This window comes from Callithrix jacchus, chromosome 17, assembly GCF_049354715.1.
Source record: "Callithrix jacchus isolate 240 chromosome 17, calJac240_pri, whole genome shotgun sequence".
Taxonomy (NCBI): domain Eukaryota; kingdom Metazoa; phylum Chordata; class Mammalia; order Primates; family Cebidae; genus Callithrix; species Callithrix jacchus.
In genome coordinates, this window is record NC_133518.1 from 33,873,204 (window position 1) to 33,894,305 (window position 21,102).

The 21,102-nt window shown below is 35.9% G+C and overlaps 2 protein-coding genes across 9 annotated transcripts in view; one reads left to right on the forward strand and one right to left on the reverse strand.

Annotated features, from left to right (window-relative positions):
* The window catches only part of MED12L (mediator complex subunit 12L), a 365,084-nt gene that overhangs the window by 72,570 nt on the left and 271,412 nt on the right, over window positions 1-21,102 (reverse strand). For all 8 annotated transcript variants that reach the window (XM_054247017.2, XM_078354011.1, XM_054247016.2 and 5 more), the window contains 5 exons: window positions 12,975-13,122; window positions 7,684-7,802; window positions 6,902-7,045; window positions 5,607-5,770; window positions 2,307-2,438 (listed from right to left, as the gene is read on the reverse strand). In XM_054247017.2, the coding sequence (XP_054102992.1) occupies window positions 2,307-2,438; window positions 5,607-5,770; window positions 6,902-7,045; window positions 7,684-7,802; window positions 12,975-13,122 (707 nt within the window). The remainder of the gene's footprint in view (window positions 1-2,306; window positions 2,439-5,606; window positions 5,771-6,901; window positions 7,046-7,683; window positions 7,803-12,974; window positions 13,123-21,102) is intronic.
* The window catches only part of P2RY12 (purinergic receptor P2Y12), a 48,139-nt gene that overhangs the window by 22,980 nt on the left and 4,057 nt on the right, over window positions 1-21,102 (forward strand). The gene's annotated exons all lie outside the window — the stretch shown is intronic.

Here is a 21,102-nt window from a genome sequence, read left to right on the forward strand (position 1 = left end):
CCATAAACAAATATAGAATATATTGGGGTGTAGGAAGTAGTGCTGAGGCTCAGAATGATGAGATGGGGGTGCTATTTACAATGGTGTGCTAAGGAAGGCAGTCAGGAGTAGAGTGTGAGGCACTCACGTAACTGAGGACAAGTATCACAAACGATGTAAGAGAAAGTGCAAAAGCCCCACCGTGGGTCGTTCTTAAGAGTGTTTGATCAGTAAGGAGGTCTGTGTGGCCAGAATAAACAGAGGGAAAGGGGTAGAATAGAAGATGGGACCCTGCAGATCCTGAAGGCCAGGTAGGGATGGTGAATTTTATTCTGAGTGGGTGAAAAGTCACTGAAAGCCTGTGAGTCATTCATGTATTAAAAGGATCACTTTAGTGGATTATGTTGAGAATGTGTTTAAGAGTCAAGGGTGCAAGCAAGGAAACCAGTTAAAAGAACTCTGCAATGGTCAGAGCAAGAGGAGTCCGTGGCAGTAAAGAGAGGGTGAAGAGAGGGCAAGTTCTAGAGATACTTGGAAGGCAGAGCTCACAGAATTTACAAACAAACTGGATATAAAGTATGAGAAAGAAGAGAAAATGGTAATTGATCATTCTTTCCCTACTTCCTTCTGGATTCCAAATTTGTTTTGTCGGCTATTACCTTCTACCACTCTCCTCCCACCTATGTATAGTTAATAACTGTCCTCAACATAACATTAAATAAGCATTTCCTTTTCAGCACTAGTGCTGCCTGTGGGGGTAGCAAGTGCTAAGATTCAACAAATGACAGGAAGTTGGGGACGCTATTTAAAATAGGATTGGTCATGGAAGCAGAAAGACAAACGGAGTGAAGAAGTCAGCATGAAAGTAGCTCTGAAAGAATGTTCTGAGTGAGGTGATTTCAAGAGCAAAGCATAGAATATTTTCTATCACACTTATAGTAATTTATAACTGGAGGTTATAGCTACAGAAAAAAATAATTCAATATGAATTCTGGATAAGAGTATTGAGAAAATAAAAATATTTATAGAAATACAATTTTCTGGACTCATTAAACACTAAAATATTATTTAAGCAATAAGATGTACTGATAGGAATCAAATACTACTATTATTATCAGGTCATGAATTTTAAGTCTAAGATAGCAAGCAGGTTAACTGCAGAATTTACAATATCTTTTTATGATTAATTCAGATTTTTTTTCATATCAGGAAACATTAAATAGCATTTATCAAGTTGAACCTGAATCAAATACAATCTGTAACAGAAAGCAGGTTTACTACTTTTATTTTTTATTTTTTTATTTTTTTTTTGAGATGGAGTTTCACTCTTGTTACCCAAGCTGTAGTGCAATGGGGCGATCTCAGCTCACCGCAACCTCCACTTCCTGAGTTCAAACAATTCTCCTGCCTCAGCCTCCCGAGTAGCTGGGACTATAGGCACACGCCACCATGCCCGGCTAATTTTTTGTATTTTTAGTAGAGACGGGGTTTCACCATGTTGACCAGGATGATCTCGATCTCTTGACCTAGTGATCCACCTGCCTCAGCCTCCCAAAGTCTGGGATTACAGGCTTGAAATGCACATTGATTTAATGTTATTCAGTGAGGGTACTGGTCATTTTTTAATATTAACACATGAAAAAGTCATCTGCTAAATAGCAAATTGTTTTTGTGAAAAAAGAAGAAAAGTAGTAACAATCTGGAAAAGTTCTAGAAAAGTGAATGGGGCTACAGAATCTTCTATGAATCACTAGGAAATAAAAAATGAAACACTGTGAGGTCCAAATGATATGAAAGTTAACCCAAGTAATACAAAAAAGTCAGCTCAGAAAATGTGGATATCAAAACCAAGAGGGATACAAATAAAGCAAAATATAAAAAGCTGCCTCATTTAACTTTCTATCTGATTTATGATTCAAATTAAATTTTAAATCTCAAACGGAAAGATACATCAAATAATCTTTAATCTTTACTTCAGTTTGACTTACCCAAAATGCACTGTCTGTACAACGTATAGAGAATGTAAAAATCTTAAGAAATACTTTATTTATTGAAGTAAAAAACCCAAAGTTAGTTTATGACCTAAAATTATTTCAATACTGGGGAAAAAAAACCTATGATCACACACCTATATTGTGTAATAGTCTACCTTGTAGTGCCCCTGTGTATTTTAATATTCAGTTTAAACAAACCTTGACAAAATTATTGCCTAATAGATACATAACTGCAATTAGCTTTCATTATTCGAAAGGATGACAATATTGCCAGGGTCACTAACAAACATAGGCATGATCCTATTTCTGTCCTTTTGAGTCTCTTCAACCCACCTGAAGAGGTCTCCAAATTTACTTCTGAGGTGGCTACATGACACATAGAGATCATAGAGGTAGGCTAAGATGCATCTTTCAGGGGAAGAACATTCTGAGGGGTTTACGACATGCTTGACCACACCACACAACCTGAGGAGAAAAATACACAAAGAAATGAGACACATATTTGCTACTCTATGGGTTATATTTGACTCTTTTAGAGTGAAAATATGTATACTTGGGTAAGAAAAAGGTATCAGATTGTTGAAACTAATAACTAGAACAAAGCGTAAATAACAGAGTACAATGTAAGTTTTCTAACATGACACTAAAATAGTAGATATTAAAAAAAACTTCAGAAATGTCACTGATGACAAAAAAACAAAAGCAATGAAAGAAATCCCTCCACAAAGAAGGTATGTATGAAGAAATCCACCAATTAAGTTGCTGTGACTGAGACACGAAAGGAAAGGTGTTGTAGAGAGACCCCTCGCCTCCTCAGTAAAAAGATTTACAAATTCAGTCAGTGTGAAAAGATTCCCAAGTTTTCTCCTTTGTAAGGAGCAATTCTTCAAAGCAATTAATCTGGGAAACCTATTTTCAAGTGCACAAGCAGTTCATGGTTTGGAGTCACATTCCCCTTATGTATACAAACTAGGAAGACATTTACTTTAGTTTATCTTATCAAAAAGAGGCCTGTAACTACAGGAGTTACAGAGATTATTGTATGAACTGTGGACAAAGAGGCCTATAACTACAGGAGGTACAGAGAATATCACAATACCTCTGTACCCCCTGTAGTTATAGGCCTCTTTGTCCACAGTTCATACAACACAGAAGTCATTACACCACAGATGTAAACACTCATAGTCCATTTGCCTATCTGTGCATCTAATTCCACCACAGCCTTGTATTTTGTTACAGGGCTGAGCCATTATACTACACTAATGGAGTCACAGATGACAGATTATTAAAGCTGACAAAAGCTTTAGAAATTATCTGATTCACCATCCTTATTGCATAAGGAAGGCTGTGAGAGGCAGAGAGTTGGGGTGACTTGCTCAAAGACAAAGAGCTAGTTCTAGCAGAACCAAGAAGACAGTTTAGGTTTCCAGACTCCCAGACCAAACCCCTCTCCACTATTCAGGGGAAAGGGCAAAGTGGAGAGGGCACAGGATGTCTAGGCCAAGAAGGACAATGGAATCACAGATACCACGAGTGGAACCAAGGAGACTTCTCGAGGAAATGGCAATGTAGTATCCCAAACTATGTGAACTGACATCAATGGATGGGACTACCTGGCAGCAGGTAAAAGCTGCCAATTAGAACAAAAGTGTCACACAATTAAGAAGAAAAGTAATGATTCAACTTAACTATATAAACAAACAAAAAATTAAGCAGCCATAAAATAGAAAAAATCATGCCCTTTGCAGCAACATAGATGCAGCTGCAGGCCATTATCATAAACAAACTAATGCAGAAACAGAAAGCCAAATATTGCACATTCTCACTGTAAGTGGGAGCTAAACATGAGGCACATGTGGACATAAGGATGGGAACAACAGTCACTGTGGGTCACTGAAGCGGGGAGACAGACCAGAGGGAAAGGTCTGCAAAACCACCCACGGAGTACTATGCTTACTTCCTGGCGGTTTGAATCATACCCCAAACCTCAGCACCCTGCAATATACCTTTGTAATGAATCTGTACATGTGCCCTCTTATTCTAAAATAAAAGTTAAAAAAAAATCCTGATACAATCTATAAAGCAAAGAATTATTTGTGACTAAAGTAAATAAATATTTATTGGGAGGTCTGTTAGGTATCTATCATATAGTAGTAAGAGTTTCCTCAACTTCTTTGATTTGCCAGCAATAAGAAAAACATTTCACATCGTGATCCAGTGTATGCATTCACATAAGCACAAAAGTGAAATAACAGTTTCAGGAATAAAACTTTTTTTACTAATATAAAGTAAAAATATAACAAAATTAGTGTCAAATATAATTTTATAAATATTTAACAGGATAAAAAATTTAAATGCCAAGCTAAATGATACTGAAATCAATTTCAAAATATCAACACAAAAACAAAAAACAAACAAAAAATTGTCACAACCCATTAAGTTCATTTCATGACCAACGAATGGGTTCCAATACACTATTTTAAAAGTAGAACACAGATTAAACAGCATGAATAAGCTTCCAGTTTGAAAGATTTTTATTAAAATCTGTGATATTAATTAGCTATATGATGTAGGGTACATCACTTCACCAAACACTTAACAGGCCTGAAACTCAATTTCTTGGCCTGTAAAACGATACTAAATTCAAACATTATAGAGCAGTTATTAAATAATTCTCTCTTTCCTTAATTCTAATCTGTAAATATTCTTACATTCTAAAGTTTCTAGGATGTTTCAGATTTCATTTCATAACACGTTATTAATACAAATAAAAGGTAGCGTTTCCTCTTCCCCAGAAGAGCTACTGTTAAACTGACATCATTCTAGAATAGCATATAAATTAATTACATGTGCTAGATAAAAAGAAAAAAAAAAGGTACTATGAAACCAAAGAACCCCATGATTCTTTAGAGCTTACAAGGAAAAACTGAAGAGAAAGAAATAACGGGTTGTCTTTTTGTGTTTAAATAAAAAGCCCTGGAGAAAGGAGTGGAGAGTGGATAAAAAGCAGCTTATGTAGGTTTTGAGAGCTCATCACACTAATTTGGTGCCCTTAGCCTCAGTCTTTAATGGCGGTGATATTAGCTAATTCTGTAGCCCAACTTCACTAGTAGAGTAAGTCCCAGCCTACAACCAAGAATGAAGTCATTTGTTCTAGGTTAATTCTTATCAAAAGACATCTTTAATCAAAGAAATAAAATTGAAGAACCAAATTCTAAGATGATAATGTATGCAAAGCTTATTTGTGTTGCATTCCGCAAATAAAAACTGAAATTACATGAATAAAGAAGTTACACTATTCACTATTCATAATATGCCAGGATGCTGGGTAATATTAACCATAAAGTACTGTAAATGACTGGCTTTGTACTCTTAGAAACCAGGGAGAGGGAAGAAAGGTAAGGAGAGAGGGAAGAAGGGTAAGGAGGAAGGGAATCATGCGCTATTAGAAAGAACATACTTTACATGCTTAGATCTCTTTTTCTGATCAGTATTGTCTGACAAGAGTGTTCTTTAACTGTTTTAATTAAAACAGATATCAGTACTATTTTTCTTTCAAAACCACTATAATATTCCATCACCAGTTTTGCATTACAAGATTGGAAAAACAACAATGACATGCTATATACCAACCCTTCAAACACCTGGGCTGTCTGATCAGGATTCAGGATCAGACAACTGTGATAGCGCCTCAGAACAGCCACAATGCAGACACACAGTCCTGTTGTATAACTTCCTGCCAGGCTTGAGGATTTTAGGAGCAGTTCAGCTTCCACAACACTCAGTTCATTTAGTAACTACAACAGGAGAAAAGACTGAATAAAAATGTAGGTGCCAAAACAAATAGAAAAAACACTTATTTTTACAAACCATAAATATACTGAGTCATTCCACTACAAATACATTCCCTGAATTTAACTTTTTTTTAAATTTTTAATCCTTTTCCAATTTATAGAGTTGTTCTTCTGTCTAGACATCAGGATGTATACAATCAGGAAGTACCCAGTGCTGAAATAAGGTACTGAAACTTTATGGCAGCACAAGGTTCTGGCCTGTATAATTTTAGAAAACCTCACCCCTCACTTTTCTCCCCTTTCTCCTTCTTTTTAATAAAATGAAAGTTATTTGGCTTTACTTTCTTTTCGTTAACCAAGTTAGTATCTCCTATACAATCAACAAAAGAAACCAAGTCTTATTTCTGTTTACTAATAACAGAAGACAAATAACGAACTCAAATGTTTATAAGAAATAACACAGTGTAGCAAATCAAATTATAAGGTTTGTTTTGACTCTTAATCTAAAACATGTTCTATTATAAACAGCAAATAAACTTTCATCTTTCCTTAAGCAAAATAATAAACAGAAGAAACATTAAAAACTGTCACGTTTTTAAATGGTATATATTTTGGCATCCATGATAATTATTTAATTGAAAACCATGAACACAATTATAAAATGTTAGTTTAAGACTGTTAATTCACAATGTCCAAATTATTCAGAAATGTACTATGGCCCTAAAATAATATTAATGCACAGCAATTGGTTCATTTTTTTTAATTTTTTTTTTTTTTTTTTTTTTTGAGACAGGGCCTTGCTCTGTCCCACAGGCTTGAGTGCAGTTGTGTGATCATGGCTCATTGCATCTTTGACCTCCTGGGCTTAAGTGAGCCTCCTGCCTTAGCCTTCCAAGTAGCTGGGACTACAGTCATGCATCCAGCTATTTTTAAATTTTTTGTAGAGATGGTGACTCACTATGCTGCCCAGGGGTAAAAACTCCTCAATTCAAGCAATCCTCCTACCTCGGCCTCCCATAGTGCTGGAATTATAAGCACAAGTCACTGTGCCCAGCTAATTAGCTCACTTTAAATTGTACAATGCCTGGTGGATTTGCATTCCTAAAAATAAGAGAAGCATGGTCTCTTTGACACCTGTATTGCGAAGTCAATTAGCCCATTGATGTTCAGTGCTGGCTCCATGAGATCAAAGATGAGCTGAATGTGGTGAGCCAAAGGGAGATGATAGGATGTTCCTGACGCAAAGCTTGTGATTTGTTCTAGCACATTGTTAGAAATCTGGACAAACAAAAGTGAAAATATTTTAAGACCAACATTGGAAATAATCTTTTACTAAGATAAAATATTTTTACTCTTTAAGACAGTTGAATTTATACATGACTCTACTTTGACAAAAGTCAAAACATATTTTTACAGAAACTATGTACAGATAAGACAACTTTTTCATAACTATAATTTTTTAAAATATGGAAAGTTGTCATTAAGACCCAAATCTTAAGTATCCTAGTGGTAGAATAACTACAAATGTTATTTTTTAGATCCATCCATTTGAATATCAATGAATTTGTAAAGCAAAACAGATGTGTTTTCTGCTCAATTTCAGAGTATTTTATTTCAATCATCAACAGATTACTCCTTATCAATCGCAATATAGGACCAAACTCTAATAACCTCAGTATTCCATTAGCTACTACTTTATATGTCACTGATTATTATAAGGACAAAAATGTAGATAATAAAGATTAATCCTTCTGAGGAAGGCAACCTGACACTACTCAATAGTCTGAGATATTTCCAAGTATGTTTCTAAAATATATGTATAAAACCATTAAGGCTGAGAAATATACCATATGAAAAAAATTTTTAAGGAAATTAGAATATTGCAAATGCACAACAAAACAGCTTTAAATGGCTACCTGAGATGTCACTTGATGTTGATCAAAATACGAAAGGAGCTGAAGTTTTGTGAATACAGTCTCTAGGGTTGGAAATGTCTCTTGTTTGTTCTTCCTGGCTTTTTGTCCTTCATCCCCACCTACATAAACATAAAGCAGATCCATTATTTTAACAGAAGCTCTTGACATTTTTAATGAATACTTTTTTTAAAGTATAGCACATATACAGAGAAGTGCTCAAATTCTACGAATTTCTACAAAATAAATACACTCACATGATAAGACTCAAATCACAGAATCACAGAAGGGACTCTCGGAAACTCCCTCAGTCCTCCCTAGGTATGTCTCCCCCCCTAGAAGAATACAATCCTGATATCTAACAACTTAGATTGCTACTGCCTACTCTGGAACTTTACACAAAGGAAATCATATAGTATATGCTTTTCACATCTGGCATCTTTCAATCAACAGTATGCTTTTAAGATTGATTCATATTGTTGAGGTAATTTTAATGTGTTGTAAAAATTAATATTCTCACTTATTTACAGTATTCAAAAGTGTGACTATACCACTATTTACTTATCCATTCCAGTGAGTAGTTTCCAGATTTTATCTATTATAAAAAGTGCCTTTACGAACATTTCTCACTAAATGACTTTTAAATTACAGTGATATCAACAATGAAGGTGAGGAGATCTCCTGGGCTCACTTTGACACAAACACGTACTTCCTTGGCATCTTCTTTGCAGGCTCACCTTGTTACTTTTCTGAAATAGTTTAATGTATTTTTTAAAAAAGAAATTACATAATTCCTTTTTTAATGGCAGCAAAAAATTAAATTAGTCCACATTAATGAAGAAATGCTACATTTATCAAATTATCATATAGAGGTTTGAAGAAAATTTCAATTAAAAAATAAACATTGTTTACTCTAGGTGTAATCTTAACCTAAGTTCTAAGAATAAGATCAAAAAATAGATTCAATCCTGTTTTTAAATATTTTAATATTTTGCATTTGCAAAGACAAATTGAAAAACAAAAAGGAAAAGTTGGATATATGATTGATAATGTCATTACTAACACTGTGATCCTAAGTAGTTAAAGACCCGCAAGACAAGAGTTCTACTCCTCACAGTGTCTCCTCTTATTTAGGAAAGTTTAATTTCAGAGAACAAACGTGACTTTACAGATTTCTCTATTAAAGACACAAGAAATGAACAAGATTTCACTGAACTCAAAAATATTTTGCTAATGGTAAATGTAATGGTCTTAAAAAGTAACATTAAAATAAAAGAGATCTCTCTTCCAACAATGAGCAACTAGTGGTTAGAACTAAAAAAATAAAATAAAACAAAATACCACAAGGCTGGTTCTTTTCTAATCCCCTAAAAAAACCAACCTTGAGGCCGGGCGCTGTGGCTCAAGCCTGTAATCCCAGCACTTTGGGAGGCTGAGGTAGGTGGATCACAAGGTCAAGAGATCAAGACCATCCTGGTCAACATGGTGAAACCCCGTCTCTACTAAAAATACAAAAAAAATCAGCTGGGCATGGTGGTGCGTGCCTGTAATCCCAGCTACTTGGGAGGCTGAGGCGGGAGAATTGCCTGAACCCAGGAGGCAGAGGTTGCGGTGAGCCGAGATCACGCCATTGCACTCCAGCCTGGGTAACAAGAGCAAAACTGTCTCAAAAAAAAAAAAAAAAAAAAAACCAACCTTGATAGCAGAGTACATCAGAATTTAAATGCATGGGGGTAACATAAGTTGCAAGCTTGTGCCACTTTTGGCCAGTAACAACAAATGTAATGCAAAGAATACAAACTAACAAATTCATTAAACCTGCTTCTTTTTTCAATATCTATTCTCAAAAGTACAAATTATATATAGAATTTTGCCTTCACTGTAGCTGTTCACATGTCATGAGCATGTTTAAAATATCCACGTTTTGAATTTTTCATTTACTAACATCTTTGATCCAAGGCTGAAGAGCTAACATTAGTAAATTTTGTGCACAAAATGCCTTAAAAGTTAAATTAATGGGGGTTGGGGAGGGATTCAGGAAAAAAAAAGTGAAATTAATGTATTAAGTTCTTCCTGGCCTAAAACAAATAAACAATAACAACAGACTTAATGAAATAGATCCTACTAAAAGCTCCCAAGTGTACCTTTTTATTTGTGTGTGCTAATAGATTCCATTTATCTACATATCACTAACTTATTAAAACCTTATCTAAAAGAATGTAATTGGTCCTTGGAAATTTATACTTTAAAAGTAAAATGTAAAAAATTAGTGGTGGTTCTCAGTGAAATACTTTATTTTAGTGACATTTACATGAGTATCAATATAGTCAATATATATTTTTCCTCATCTTTGTTAATTTGCTTTTATAACATATTATTGCTCTTTTGTTGCTTATTTTGATTTTCATTTTTAAAAATCTTTTAAGTCCTGAAACTCTAGCCTTCTAAAGGTTATCAGAGTAAACTTCTCTCATATTTTCAAAAGATACAGCCTTGACAACCAGAAGAGATAACTGGTCAATGCAAATGAAAAATAAACTTTCATCATTCAACTGGAACTGTTATTTAAACTTTATATTATAAATTCCCCTAGGCAAGACCTGGCTGATCTGACAACACTCCTAATGAATTGGTTCCTCAAAATATTATTTTCATGTGTTCCCAGAAATCAAATACATGTGAAAACAAGCTCTGTTTTCCTTACTAGCACTCATTTTGCTGAAAAAAGTGGGCATATTTCCAATAATCTGAAGTAGAGTTAGCTAATTTCTGGAGCATACATTAAGCAGTGACTTAAAATTAAGATTTACAAGACAGCAGCTCACTACATCCCAAATTAACAGCTTTCTGGTTAAGGATCTTTATCTAAAATGAAAGAAAGACAAAAATCCCCTTCCAACGATGTGGTTCCACAGGTAGTATTTCTGTTTACTGATACAGGTTGAGCATTCCCATTCTGAGACTCCAAAATCTGAAATGCTCCCAAATCTGAAACTTTGAGTGCAGACATAATGTCACATTGGGAAATTCCATACTTGATCTCATGTGACAGGTCAGAGCCAAAATGAAGGCACACAACACAGCTTATTCAGCATCCCCAAGAGAAAAATAATTTTCAGGATATGTGTTATAAAGTGTCTATGAAACATAAATGAGTTTCATGTTTAGACTTGGGTCTCATCCCCAAGATTTCTCATTATATATGCAAATATTCAAAAATGTGAAAATATCCAAAATCCAAAACACGGTGGTCCCAAGCACTTCGTATAAGGAATGCTTAACCTCTATCTCATAAGGCAGCACAGTGGCCAGGCACAGTAGCTCACGCCTGTAATCTCAGCGCTTTGAGAAGCTGAGGCAGGTGGATCACCATGAGGTCGGGAGTTCAAGACCAGTCTGACCAACATGGAGAAACCCCATCTCTACTAAAAATACAAAACCAGCTGGGCATGGTGGCACACCTGTAATCCCAGCTACCCAGGAGGCTGAGGCAGGAGAATCACTTGAACTGGGGAGGTAGAGGTTGTAGTGAGCTGAGATTGCACTCCATCCTGGACATCAGAGTGAGATTCTGTCTTAAAAAAAAAAAAAAAAGGCAGCACAGAACAACATTTTTCTCTTTGTAAGCTCATATGCTGGAATTGCCTATTTGAGGGACTGGTAAAAAGACAGGACAAAGTGTAGTGTGGCATTAAAGAACTGTGAAGGAAGTTAGTCGGCTCAGAAGAAAAGGATGCAACATTGCTTCCTTCCCCGTCTCATACCCCTCAGCCTTCTAAAAACAAAAGTTTCATAAGATCTGGAAAGACCCTCTAAAAATAATTTAGATAAAATATGTATTACTGAACCTCCTGAAGGAAATACTGTCCCTTCCTTTCCAAGTATTCCAAAAGTAGTTTTAAATTTTGTTTGCTAGCTAGTTTCAGGGCTTCTAAATTCAATCTTCTAAATGCAAGTGTTTCCTGTTTTCTCTAAGAGAAAACAGCAAAACAACAGATAAACAGTTTTCTTAGCCAGAGCACTTGCTTATTTCAAGCTCAATAATGACAAGTCAACAAGAAGGTTTCATTTCCCTTCCATTACTCTTGGTTGCCCCCTCAGAGAGCTGAGGTATTTCAAAGTCCTTAACCTGCAACGGATGGGAGTTAGGGAATGTGATGTGACTAACAGGAAGGATAACTTCCCCACTGTGTTCTGAGGACTGTCACCTCTGACATCAGATATCCAGAACACTATATGCAGACTGAAACACACTGCCCCTTGTACCATGTTTCTGCATGTGCACCAGTATTGACCAAAAAGAAAGAGAACATATCTGCATTATTAAGATCTACATTTTTCTCTAGTAAAGATCTAGGGTGGGCAAGCTCTAGCAATTTACCCTGCTAAAGTCTAAGAACTGGATCTCCTGCAGAGAGTCCATGAAAAAGTTATTATGTACTACAGAACACAGCTGGGCTCCTAGAGGTAGTTTATACCTTGTGTAGGAAGAATGTTGTTTACACAGGATAAACACAAACTTTCTTTTTCCTTCTGTGATTTAAATATTAGAGAAATAAGCACCAGTGGTGGTGGCAGGATACATAATGATATCATATTTAAAATAATCTGATTGCCTAATGAAATGAACAAGCCTTGAAAAGAATAATTAGGCAAACGTTAAGTGGATAATTATAAAATTCCAATTATGCAATGCGGTGATACAACAGAGGCACAGCTTCACTGTAAAAACTATGTCAAAAGGATGGTGAAAGAGCATTCCAACTAAAGAAGACATTATAGAGCAAAGATCAAATTTTCTTTTTTATTTGAAATTATTTGGCGATATAGTTATCACTACATATTGCAATTATTTTTCTGAATAATGTAAGAAAAGATGAGCAAATATACTGTCTTGATTTTCAATTAAATGTGAGTGCCCCAGAACAAAAGCTAACCACAAGCTTGGAAAATTACGGTGAAAAAATAGAGAAATGGATCTCTTCCAGACTAAGCGTTTTCAACTCATTCTTCAGTACTTCATTTATTACTACTAAAGAAAATTTGAGAAGTATACCAAAAAGAAGAATAAATTACCTATACCGACCTATGGAATACAATATTTTAATACAAATATTACTATAAATGGAAACGGGGCTTTACAATTTAAATGTGCTTGTTCACATTTCAATGTGACAGTCATTCAGGAGAGGAAACGCTCTGGTGACAGTGACCTAGACCACTTTGATAAAGACTGTGCTCAGAGGGAAGGCAAAGGGCAACACAATGGGAGCAAATGCATTAAGGTTCTTTACCCCCTGTCTCTGTGGTGCTCTTCTTATTTAGAATTTTCAGGATATCTTTGGTAATCTTCTTCAGCTGATGCCTTGCTTCATCACGCTCTTTGCCGACTCCATAGAGAAGGATTGTGCGCTGGTTACATTCATGACTTGAAGATTCATCCTGAAAAACAGAAAATGCATTCTGAAACTCTTGTCTGCAGGGTTGGGGCTGCATTTCATATCCCTGAAATGCCCTAACCACAGTACCTCCATGCTGGCTTGCGGTGATGGCATCCCGCCCTCCCTTCAATTCACCTCAACCTCCACTGGCAACACCCTTGTCTTTCCAGTTTGGAACTTGCTAACATTATTTAAAAAAGTGTCAACTGACCTGAAGTCTTAATAGAAGCACTTGATGTGGGCGTACCCAACAGAGTAAGTTTTGGCTATTGAAAAACTTTTCATTGTTTGAAATTGAACATGGCATTAATTTCACATCATGTAACATAATGTCTAGTTATATTTTTCCCTTAAGGAAAATGTTATCTCTTCATAAGCTTGGTTTTACATACAGCAATAGTAAATATTTACACTTAGGGGAAAAAAATCTTGCTAGGATCCTCAAAATATTTATAAAAAAATATTCCTGGACAGGGTGCAGTGGCTCATGTCTGTAATCCCAGCACTGTGGGATGATCGCTTGAAGACAGGAGCTCAAGACCAGCCTGGGAAAGAGAGACTTTGTCTCTACAAAATTATATATATTTCATTCACTTCCAACATGACTGTGTGAGATACATGTATATTTATTTCCGAATGACAAAACAATAAGCTATGTAGGTGTCATTAGGTGTGAGGCAAACAGCCAAAAATGCAAACATGTTCTGACATCACCACTCTTCCCTCCTGGACCATCTTCTCACTGCCACCCTGCAGGCACAATAAATCCAAGCACTATTTTTTTCCCACATGGGAAAGAAATTTAGTCACAGTCTAATGAAAGCATATGCACACCACTGAACACATTCCTCAGCCAAAGTTAGAGAGTCCAGATGTGCCCTCTCTTGTGCCTGGCTCTGAATTTTTCTATGGCAATATCTCTCTTGGATTTTATCATCTTCCATTTTTTTAGAAAATGCCTAGATCTATCCTTTGGTAAACCTCCTTTTCTTACTCTTTGCATATTGGCAAGCACTTAGGCTTCCCAACAACATCCATCTTATCCTAAGGCACTTATATGAGAAAAGAACTCCTCCCAGAGAAAAAAAACTGCACTGTGTTCCTAACTAGTAGTGGCGGCAACAAAGAGCAAACACTTTAGACTAGGAGAAGTCCAGTGTTTGATCTGAAGTACTTCACATGTGTACCCAGCACAAGGTAGCATATTGCTTCTGCAGCCTGTTTTCCAATTCTGCTACTTTGCTCTCAGTCTTTTCATCGGTCTTCCTCAGGCACACACTTGCCACTGCTTCCCAATGCACTGGTTCCTTTATTAGACACAGCTAGAAATAAGCATTTATATACCCTGCCAATCTATCTTTCTACCCCCTACTCCCAAATGATTCTTAATGTTTCAGGTGTTCAAACTTGCCTTAAAAAAAAGCAGGAGCAAGTTTCTTTTAGAAGCTGTTCTTACTTAATATCCTGGGTACCTCTCCCAAATTTTCAAAAGATATTCCTAATCATAGAATACAACTGATGTAAGCAGTGACCCCTATAGCTGGCTGCACATCTGAATGAGCTGAGCTGCTTGCTAATTTTTCATTTTCGTTGTTGCTACAGAGAATTATTGGTATATTTCTTTTGTTGTTGTTGTTTGGTGGGTTGTGTACATATAAACCTTAGGAAAGAAAAAGAAGGGCACTAAGAAAATTATAAAACATGAAGGGCAGTGCCAGTCACATGGTTTGGCAATTGTTTTAAGGCATATATCAAATGGTTCTAATGTAAATGTTTGAGAAGTGTGATGACTTCAGCAAAGTTTATAGAATATCTACTTAAGGCAAGACAGAACGCTAGGAACCCTGAGAAAATACAAGGATGAATGATTCCTGTCTTCAAGGAGCACAGATTCAATGTCATAAAGGTAGTATTTATAGACTTAGAAGTCCAAAGAGGGGTGGTGAAAGAAAGCATGCTGGAAAGAGCCACATGCTCCTCACAATTGCACAGGATCACCATGGCCCAAATCTACCCATAATAGCCCACGCTTGGGGTAGTAGAGCTCTGACTGCATGCTGCTTGTGCCATTTGCCAAGTCCATGATCTGGAATAATGAACCTTCCTAAACCTCCGATTCTTCTTCTGAAAAATGGGGTATCATCCCTTTCTTGTAAGGTTTTTGTGAGAAAACCTGAGATAAAGTATGCAAAATGCTTAGGAGCATACTGGACAGTGTTCACTGCTGTTCATTCACATGCTAGGCTTCCACTCCTCTGCTGCACGTCCCCCACACCCTCACTGAACTGCATTACTCAGCATATCACAAAGACTCTAGGGCACTTCTTCCCTTTGCTGTTGCTCGTCCTTGCACCTAAAATACTCTCGTAGCTGCAATTTCACTTGCTGAAATGCTGTGCACAAATACAGTGTCAGTTCCCTCACGCTATCACTCTGGTTTACTGACAACCTCTCCACAGAAGCGGTAGGAAGGGGAAGTAGACTCTGGAGCGTTCATTACAGTGTAATTCACTTATTTTCTAGGTATTGGTTTAATGTCTGCCTTCCTCATCAGTGCATAAATTTTGTGAAAGACTCCATGTCTGTTTTGTTTCATTTTTATAATCTCCTTAATGGGCAATGAGTTAGCATTTCATATTTGTTGAGCACACTAAATACAGAATAAGTGGACTAATAAACTAACAGATAGCTAAAGGAATAGGGCAGACACGACGATAAGAACAAAAATTAGTTTTGTACGAAACTTTACCTGATGATTATGTGCTGAGAAAATGAAGGGGAGATGTGAGAGACGAAGCTAAAGTAAAAGAGTTTGCAGGGTGAACTAAGTGTTACTGGTGTGACTGAAGCCTAAGAAGCAAAATGAAGAGGTATCTAAGAAGTTAGGAAAGGATCAGGGGGCTGAATCCAAGGAGACAATGCACATCTCACTGGACTTCAAGATTCACCCACTAGTTAAAATCTACTGGAAGGAAAAAAAAATACATTAATCCATTTTAAGGGCAGGGTACTTTTGAATTTACCTATAATTGTAAGTAATTTGAAGGGTAGGTAGAAGTATGTAAATGTGCAGTAGTTGGTTTGATACAGGCCCTAACACAGAGGTGACAGCTCAGAGATAAGGACAACATGTCAAGTCCTGGGAGGGGTGCAAAACCTCCATGTTATGTTTAGGAAAGAAGAGCCAAGAGAGCTGAATGATGAAGGGGGTAAATAAGCCATCAAACAGTGCAGGTGTGCTCTCCATAATTAATAAGATAATATGATAATGTGAAGTCATACAAGTCAGGGTAGGGGACACATAAGAAAGAGGGCCATTGGCAATGTCCAATGAAGTCAAGAAATCACAGTGGATGTGACTTCTGACTTGTTTACTAAAAAATCACATGTGAACCTCAAAAAAGAAGTTTCCCTAAAATGGTGGGGCTCAAAGTAGGAAACAAGGGGTTGAATTAAGAGGTGATGATGAAATGGTGAGGGCAGGGAAGTGACCCACATTTACCAGGAGCTGGGCATGAAGAACTGCAGCTTGAGAGGAAAGAGAGAGTTATGAAAGATCATCCACAAACGCTTGTTTCAGACCTATCTTTCAAATAAACAAATTTCCATAGAGGAAATCGAGATTGGAGAATAGATCACTGAAAAAGGATGTAAGAGACGATGGCCTCTTATCTGGATTAATAAGGAAAGAAAGGAACTTATTTCTACTTAACCATAGGAAAAAAAGAAAATTAGTAAAAATACAAAGAAATTTTGAGGTGAAGAAGAAACTTAAACTCAAATTGTTCATCGGCCTTGATAATCATGTACAGGGAGTTCAGCCAAGAAATAGTCATGAGTTGAGAATGAGGGGATGAAACTGAAAAGCAAAAGCAGCATGCAGCCGGCTGGAAAACAGTAACTGCTCAACCTCTGTATGGGGTGTAAAGACAGCATCTTTCTTAGCATTAATATTTTCAGGGAACTCATAGCTGTTACTATACTAGCCTCCAACGAGGACAGAAGAGGCACTTCAGAAGCTATTATTTTTCAAGAGCCTATAAGATTTGTTTACATCAGTATTTTGCACAAGTAGAAAACGTATAAGCCTTCAAATAACAATTTATAGCAAATGAGAATAAAGTCTACCTAAGAAAATTTACCAGTTATTTTCAAAAGTATCAATGATTTCTGCTCTTTCAACTTGGTGTTTAAACTTGAGGAAGTTAATAGTTTTAAGTAATATTAATAATCTGAGATAAGCATCTGAAAATTACTCTCTTCTTTATTCTGTCAAGGATACAGTTGTTGGACAACAAAAAGCACCAACTGGATAGTCTATTATAGGAGATGTCAGACTACCTCTTTTATTCTAGTCCACCTGCTGCTATTGAATTGAATGGGTCATCTCCCCAGTAAAATGAGTCCTAAGGATCTCGTCCTTTAGATCAATTACTTTCTTTCTCCAGATATTATCTCACACTCACAGAGACTTAGATGAAGAAACCAGAAGGATGCACACCAAAAACCCTGGAAGGCTTGTACTACACAAATTAAAATATGTCTCTTGAGCCAAATGTCCTTAGAAAGAAGAAACAAAGTTAATGGAACTGAGGTCTGCACTAATTCATGTTTATTTCTTTAAAATAACTGATTAGAAATTTTGCCAAAATGTGTGTGTGTTGATAAAGATGTGATAATGATGGTGAGATGAGCAGAGCTGGGTATTCTCATTTCACCTGATTCATATTTTCTAATATTTCAGCAATGATCCAATAATCATAGAATTTTTAAATTACTAATGTTCTTAAAGAAAAATGAAAAAGATTTCACTCTCAATGTGCTTCCTTTCTCCCAAACACTAATAAAAAACAGATGAAGTAGATGCAACTGTCCTTCCGATAAAACAAAATAAGGCATTTCATACTTCCCAGTACTCTCTAATTCTGTGTGCTCTAATTCAAATGCAAATCCAGTATATATCTTGAAGCAAACTTCACATAGCAACCTACCGTATCTCTAAGAAAAGCAGTAAAAACTAGTCTTTAGAGATAAATGCATTTAGTTAAAAATTTAGCTCATTAAATAACTCTTAAAAGATGCCTTATAACACTGTTTCTTTCAGCTGAATCTTTCAATAAACCATTTGTCGGGGGGGATAAAACAAGTTCATATAAATGTTCCATCAGCAATAAGCCTCTGAGCTGGGGAGGAAGAATGGGTGTGCACATGGATGAGGAAACTGTGACACGAATGAAGACATTAAGAGGTTTCTTTTTTTTTAAAATCATTATTAATTATACATAAAGTGGAGTATATTTTCTGTAAATCAAGAAAATGGGAGGCCGATTTAACTAGATTTGTATATGAAATCTTTGTTCTACACAGCTTATAGTCCACAGTATGACTAATATTTATATATACACTTGTCCTCTACTTACAAGCAAAATACTCCAGACTGGGATGTCAGATAACTGGGTCACAAAAGACAGCATTCTTTTTTGCAAAATACCTGAATGCCCAGGACTCGTTATTTTTGGAACCTGTTGTATATCTAACCTAAATTTCTATATTCCGATGGATAAAGCCAAGGTAGCAGACATAACTATGCGCTGCTTTAAAACACATGCCCTCAAACAAAATATCCATTAATGTCAAAATGACCACATTTAGAACCACAAACCACTGGAACTAAAGCACCCTAAGAGCTAATCAAACGTCATAATTATATCTCTACTCCCCTGCCCAGTTCCAAAAGACTACAGGGTTCAGAATAAACCCATTTAAGCAAACGTTTTTCATATGAGCAGACTACTACCTTTAGTAGATTTGGTAAAATAAACAAACCAATGAAACCACTTAAGAGAAAAAATTCTGTTCATTTTTCTAACTCATCTCAATCATACAAAATAACCCAATCAACCAAAGTTAGCTATGCTCCCAACAGTAACACAAACAACTACAAAATGTATGTGTTGATATTAGCTACAAATGAGAGATTAAAGTATATATAACTTGCTCTGCTTCTATTCATATGAAAATATGCTTCCATAACCCGAGATCCTTTTCACTTAAAGATTTTAGTCACGTTCAGGATTAAGTGGCCTAACTGGCAGCCTTCCTCCAATGAAAAGCTGTTATCAGAGGTGGTTCGTAAATAGGTATGTGGTTGTGAGTTAAAAATCAGAGAAAAGATCAAGTTAATTTAGATCAAGAACTGAAGCCCTTCTTTTATCCCTCAAATCCCTACTGATAGCCCTTCTAGAGGTTTGGAAACATAAATTCTCAATAAGGTAGTATGATTTAAGTATCTTAAATTAGTTTTCCTTTAATATGGCAGGTAGATTTGTTGAAAATAATCATGATTTTCTTGTATAAGCCTCGTTTCATCTGATGGTCTTAGAAAAAGCATCAAAAATATGCTTTAGCATTTACAATTTGTTGTAAAGTCAAGAATGGTCTTTATTTTATTGAAAGAGGTATAGCCCTCCCACACATGAAATTCACCTCTCACTCCTGGGCCTCTTAATGGGAGAGGAATGAGGAGAGGGTGTGACAGGGAAGATTCTCAGGTATAAAAATTCACAAATATAGATTCTAGAACTAGACAGCACAGGTCAGAATGGAGTCTCCATTTAACTTCACTGCTCTGCTCCTCGGTTCCCTTCATCCAGAGAATGAGGATGATACACTATTTCAGAGAATAGTTGAGATAATAAATTGACTTAATTCATGACAGTATAAGAAATTAAACACTGACAATTATTATCTGAAGTATATACGGCATAAAAGCTCTTTTTAAAAGTATAATTTTGAGTTTACAACAAATAAGGAAGGCTAATTAAGGTCTGTTTACAACAGTCATATTTAAAAATAACAATACAATTGTTTCCAAGAGTTTAATATCAAACTAATTCCTCAAAGATGACCAACAGGTGGGGATTATGTCTGAAATGACTGAAATTAATAACTTCATTTCAAGTTCTAAATAGCAATAAAATTCTTATGTTCATTTAAATCAGTGGTCCTCACATTTGAGTGTCCTCACATTTGAGCATCAACGGAAAGCTCACTAAAATATAGATGCGAGGTGGGTACCCCAGAGTTTTTGATTCACTCAGCTAGGCTGATGCCCAAAAATGTACATTTCTAGCAAGTTCCCAAGTGATGCTGAGCTGCTGCTCTGCACTTTGAAAACCACTGAAGATATTTAACATGTAAAGAGATACACAAATACTCAAAATAGAAATAACCAAAACGTGTTCACAGCAAAGGCACCAACCCAAATGATTTCTGCTGATAACAGAAGGACACTGCAGTTTGAGATACCAGGGGTGTGAGTTTCTGCAAAGCAATATTTACATAGAGTTAAAGCAGCAAAACACTTTGCCCTTCAATCTCACCCCTAACATTATCGTTTGCCCTTTTGGTTTCAAAGTTAAAGAACTATATGTAATTGTGATACAAGGAAGCCTTAATGTTATATTTTCCCCAAAACTCAAAGTTAGGTAAAGAAACAAATATTGTTTGTTTATATTTAAATTCTATTCAAGAAATGCATGAAGGACACTGTATATAATAAGCCTGGCAATGGCTACAACTGCTTTTCTAATGTAATTTTGGAATTTGCTAATTTATAATAGAAGGAGACTGTTTCATCTACAAAGGAGTTAATCAAACACAGATTTAAAATAATGACATTATTAACCAAGGCAAAAACAAAGGGCCAGAGACTTAACATCCTTAACCATCAGGCATTTTGAGTTAACACAATTACTTGTTAAAAGAAAATACATCACCCAGTGTTGTACACAATATATTTCAGATAAATTAACCACCCAAGAAAGCAAGCTTAAAATCTTCTCCAGGAAGCAGACTTCCAAGGCTTGATCTCAAGTTGGATTTATCATTTGCATAGAAAATAACCATAACTCGAAGTTATAAATCATCTATGGAAGGTTTCAGTAAAAAGCTGCAAGATTTTAAATTGCTTTTTAAAAGG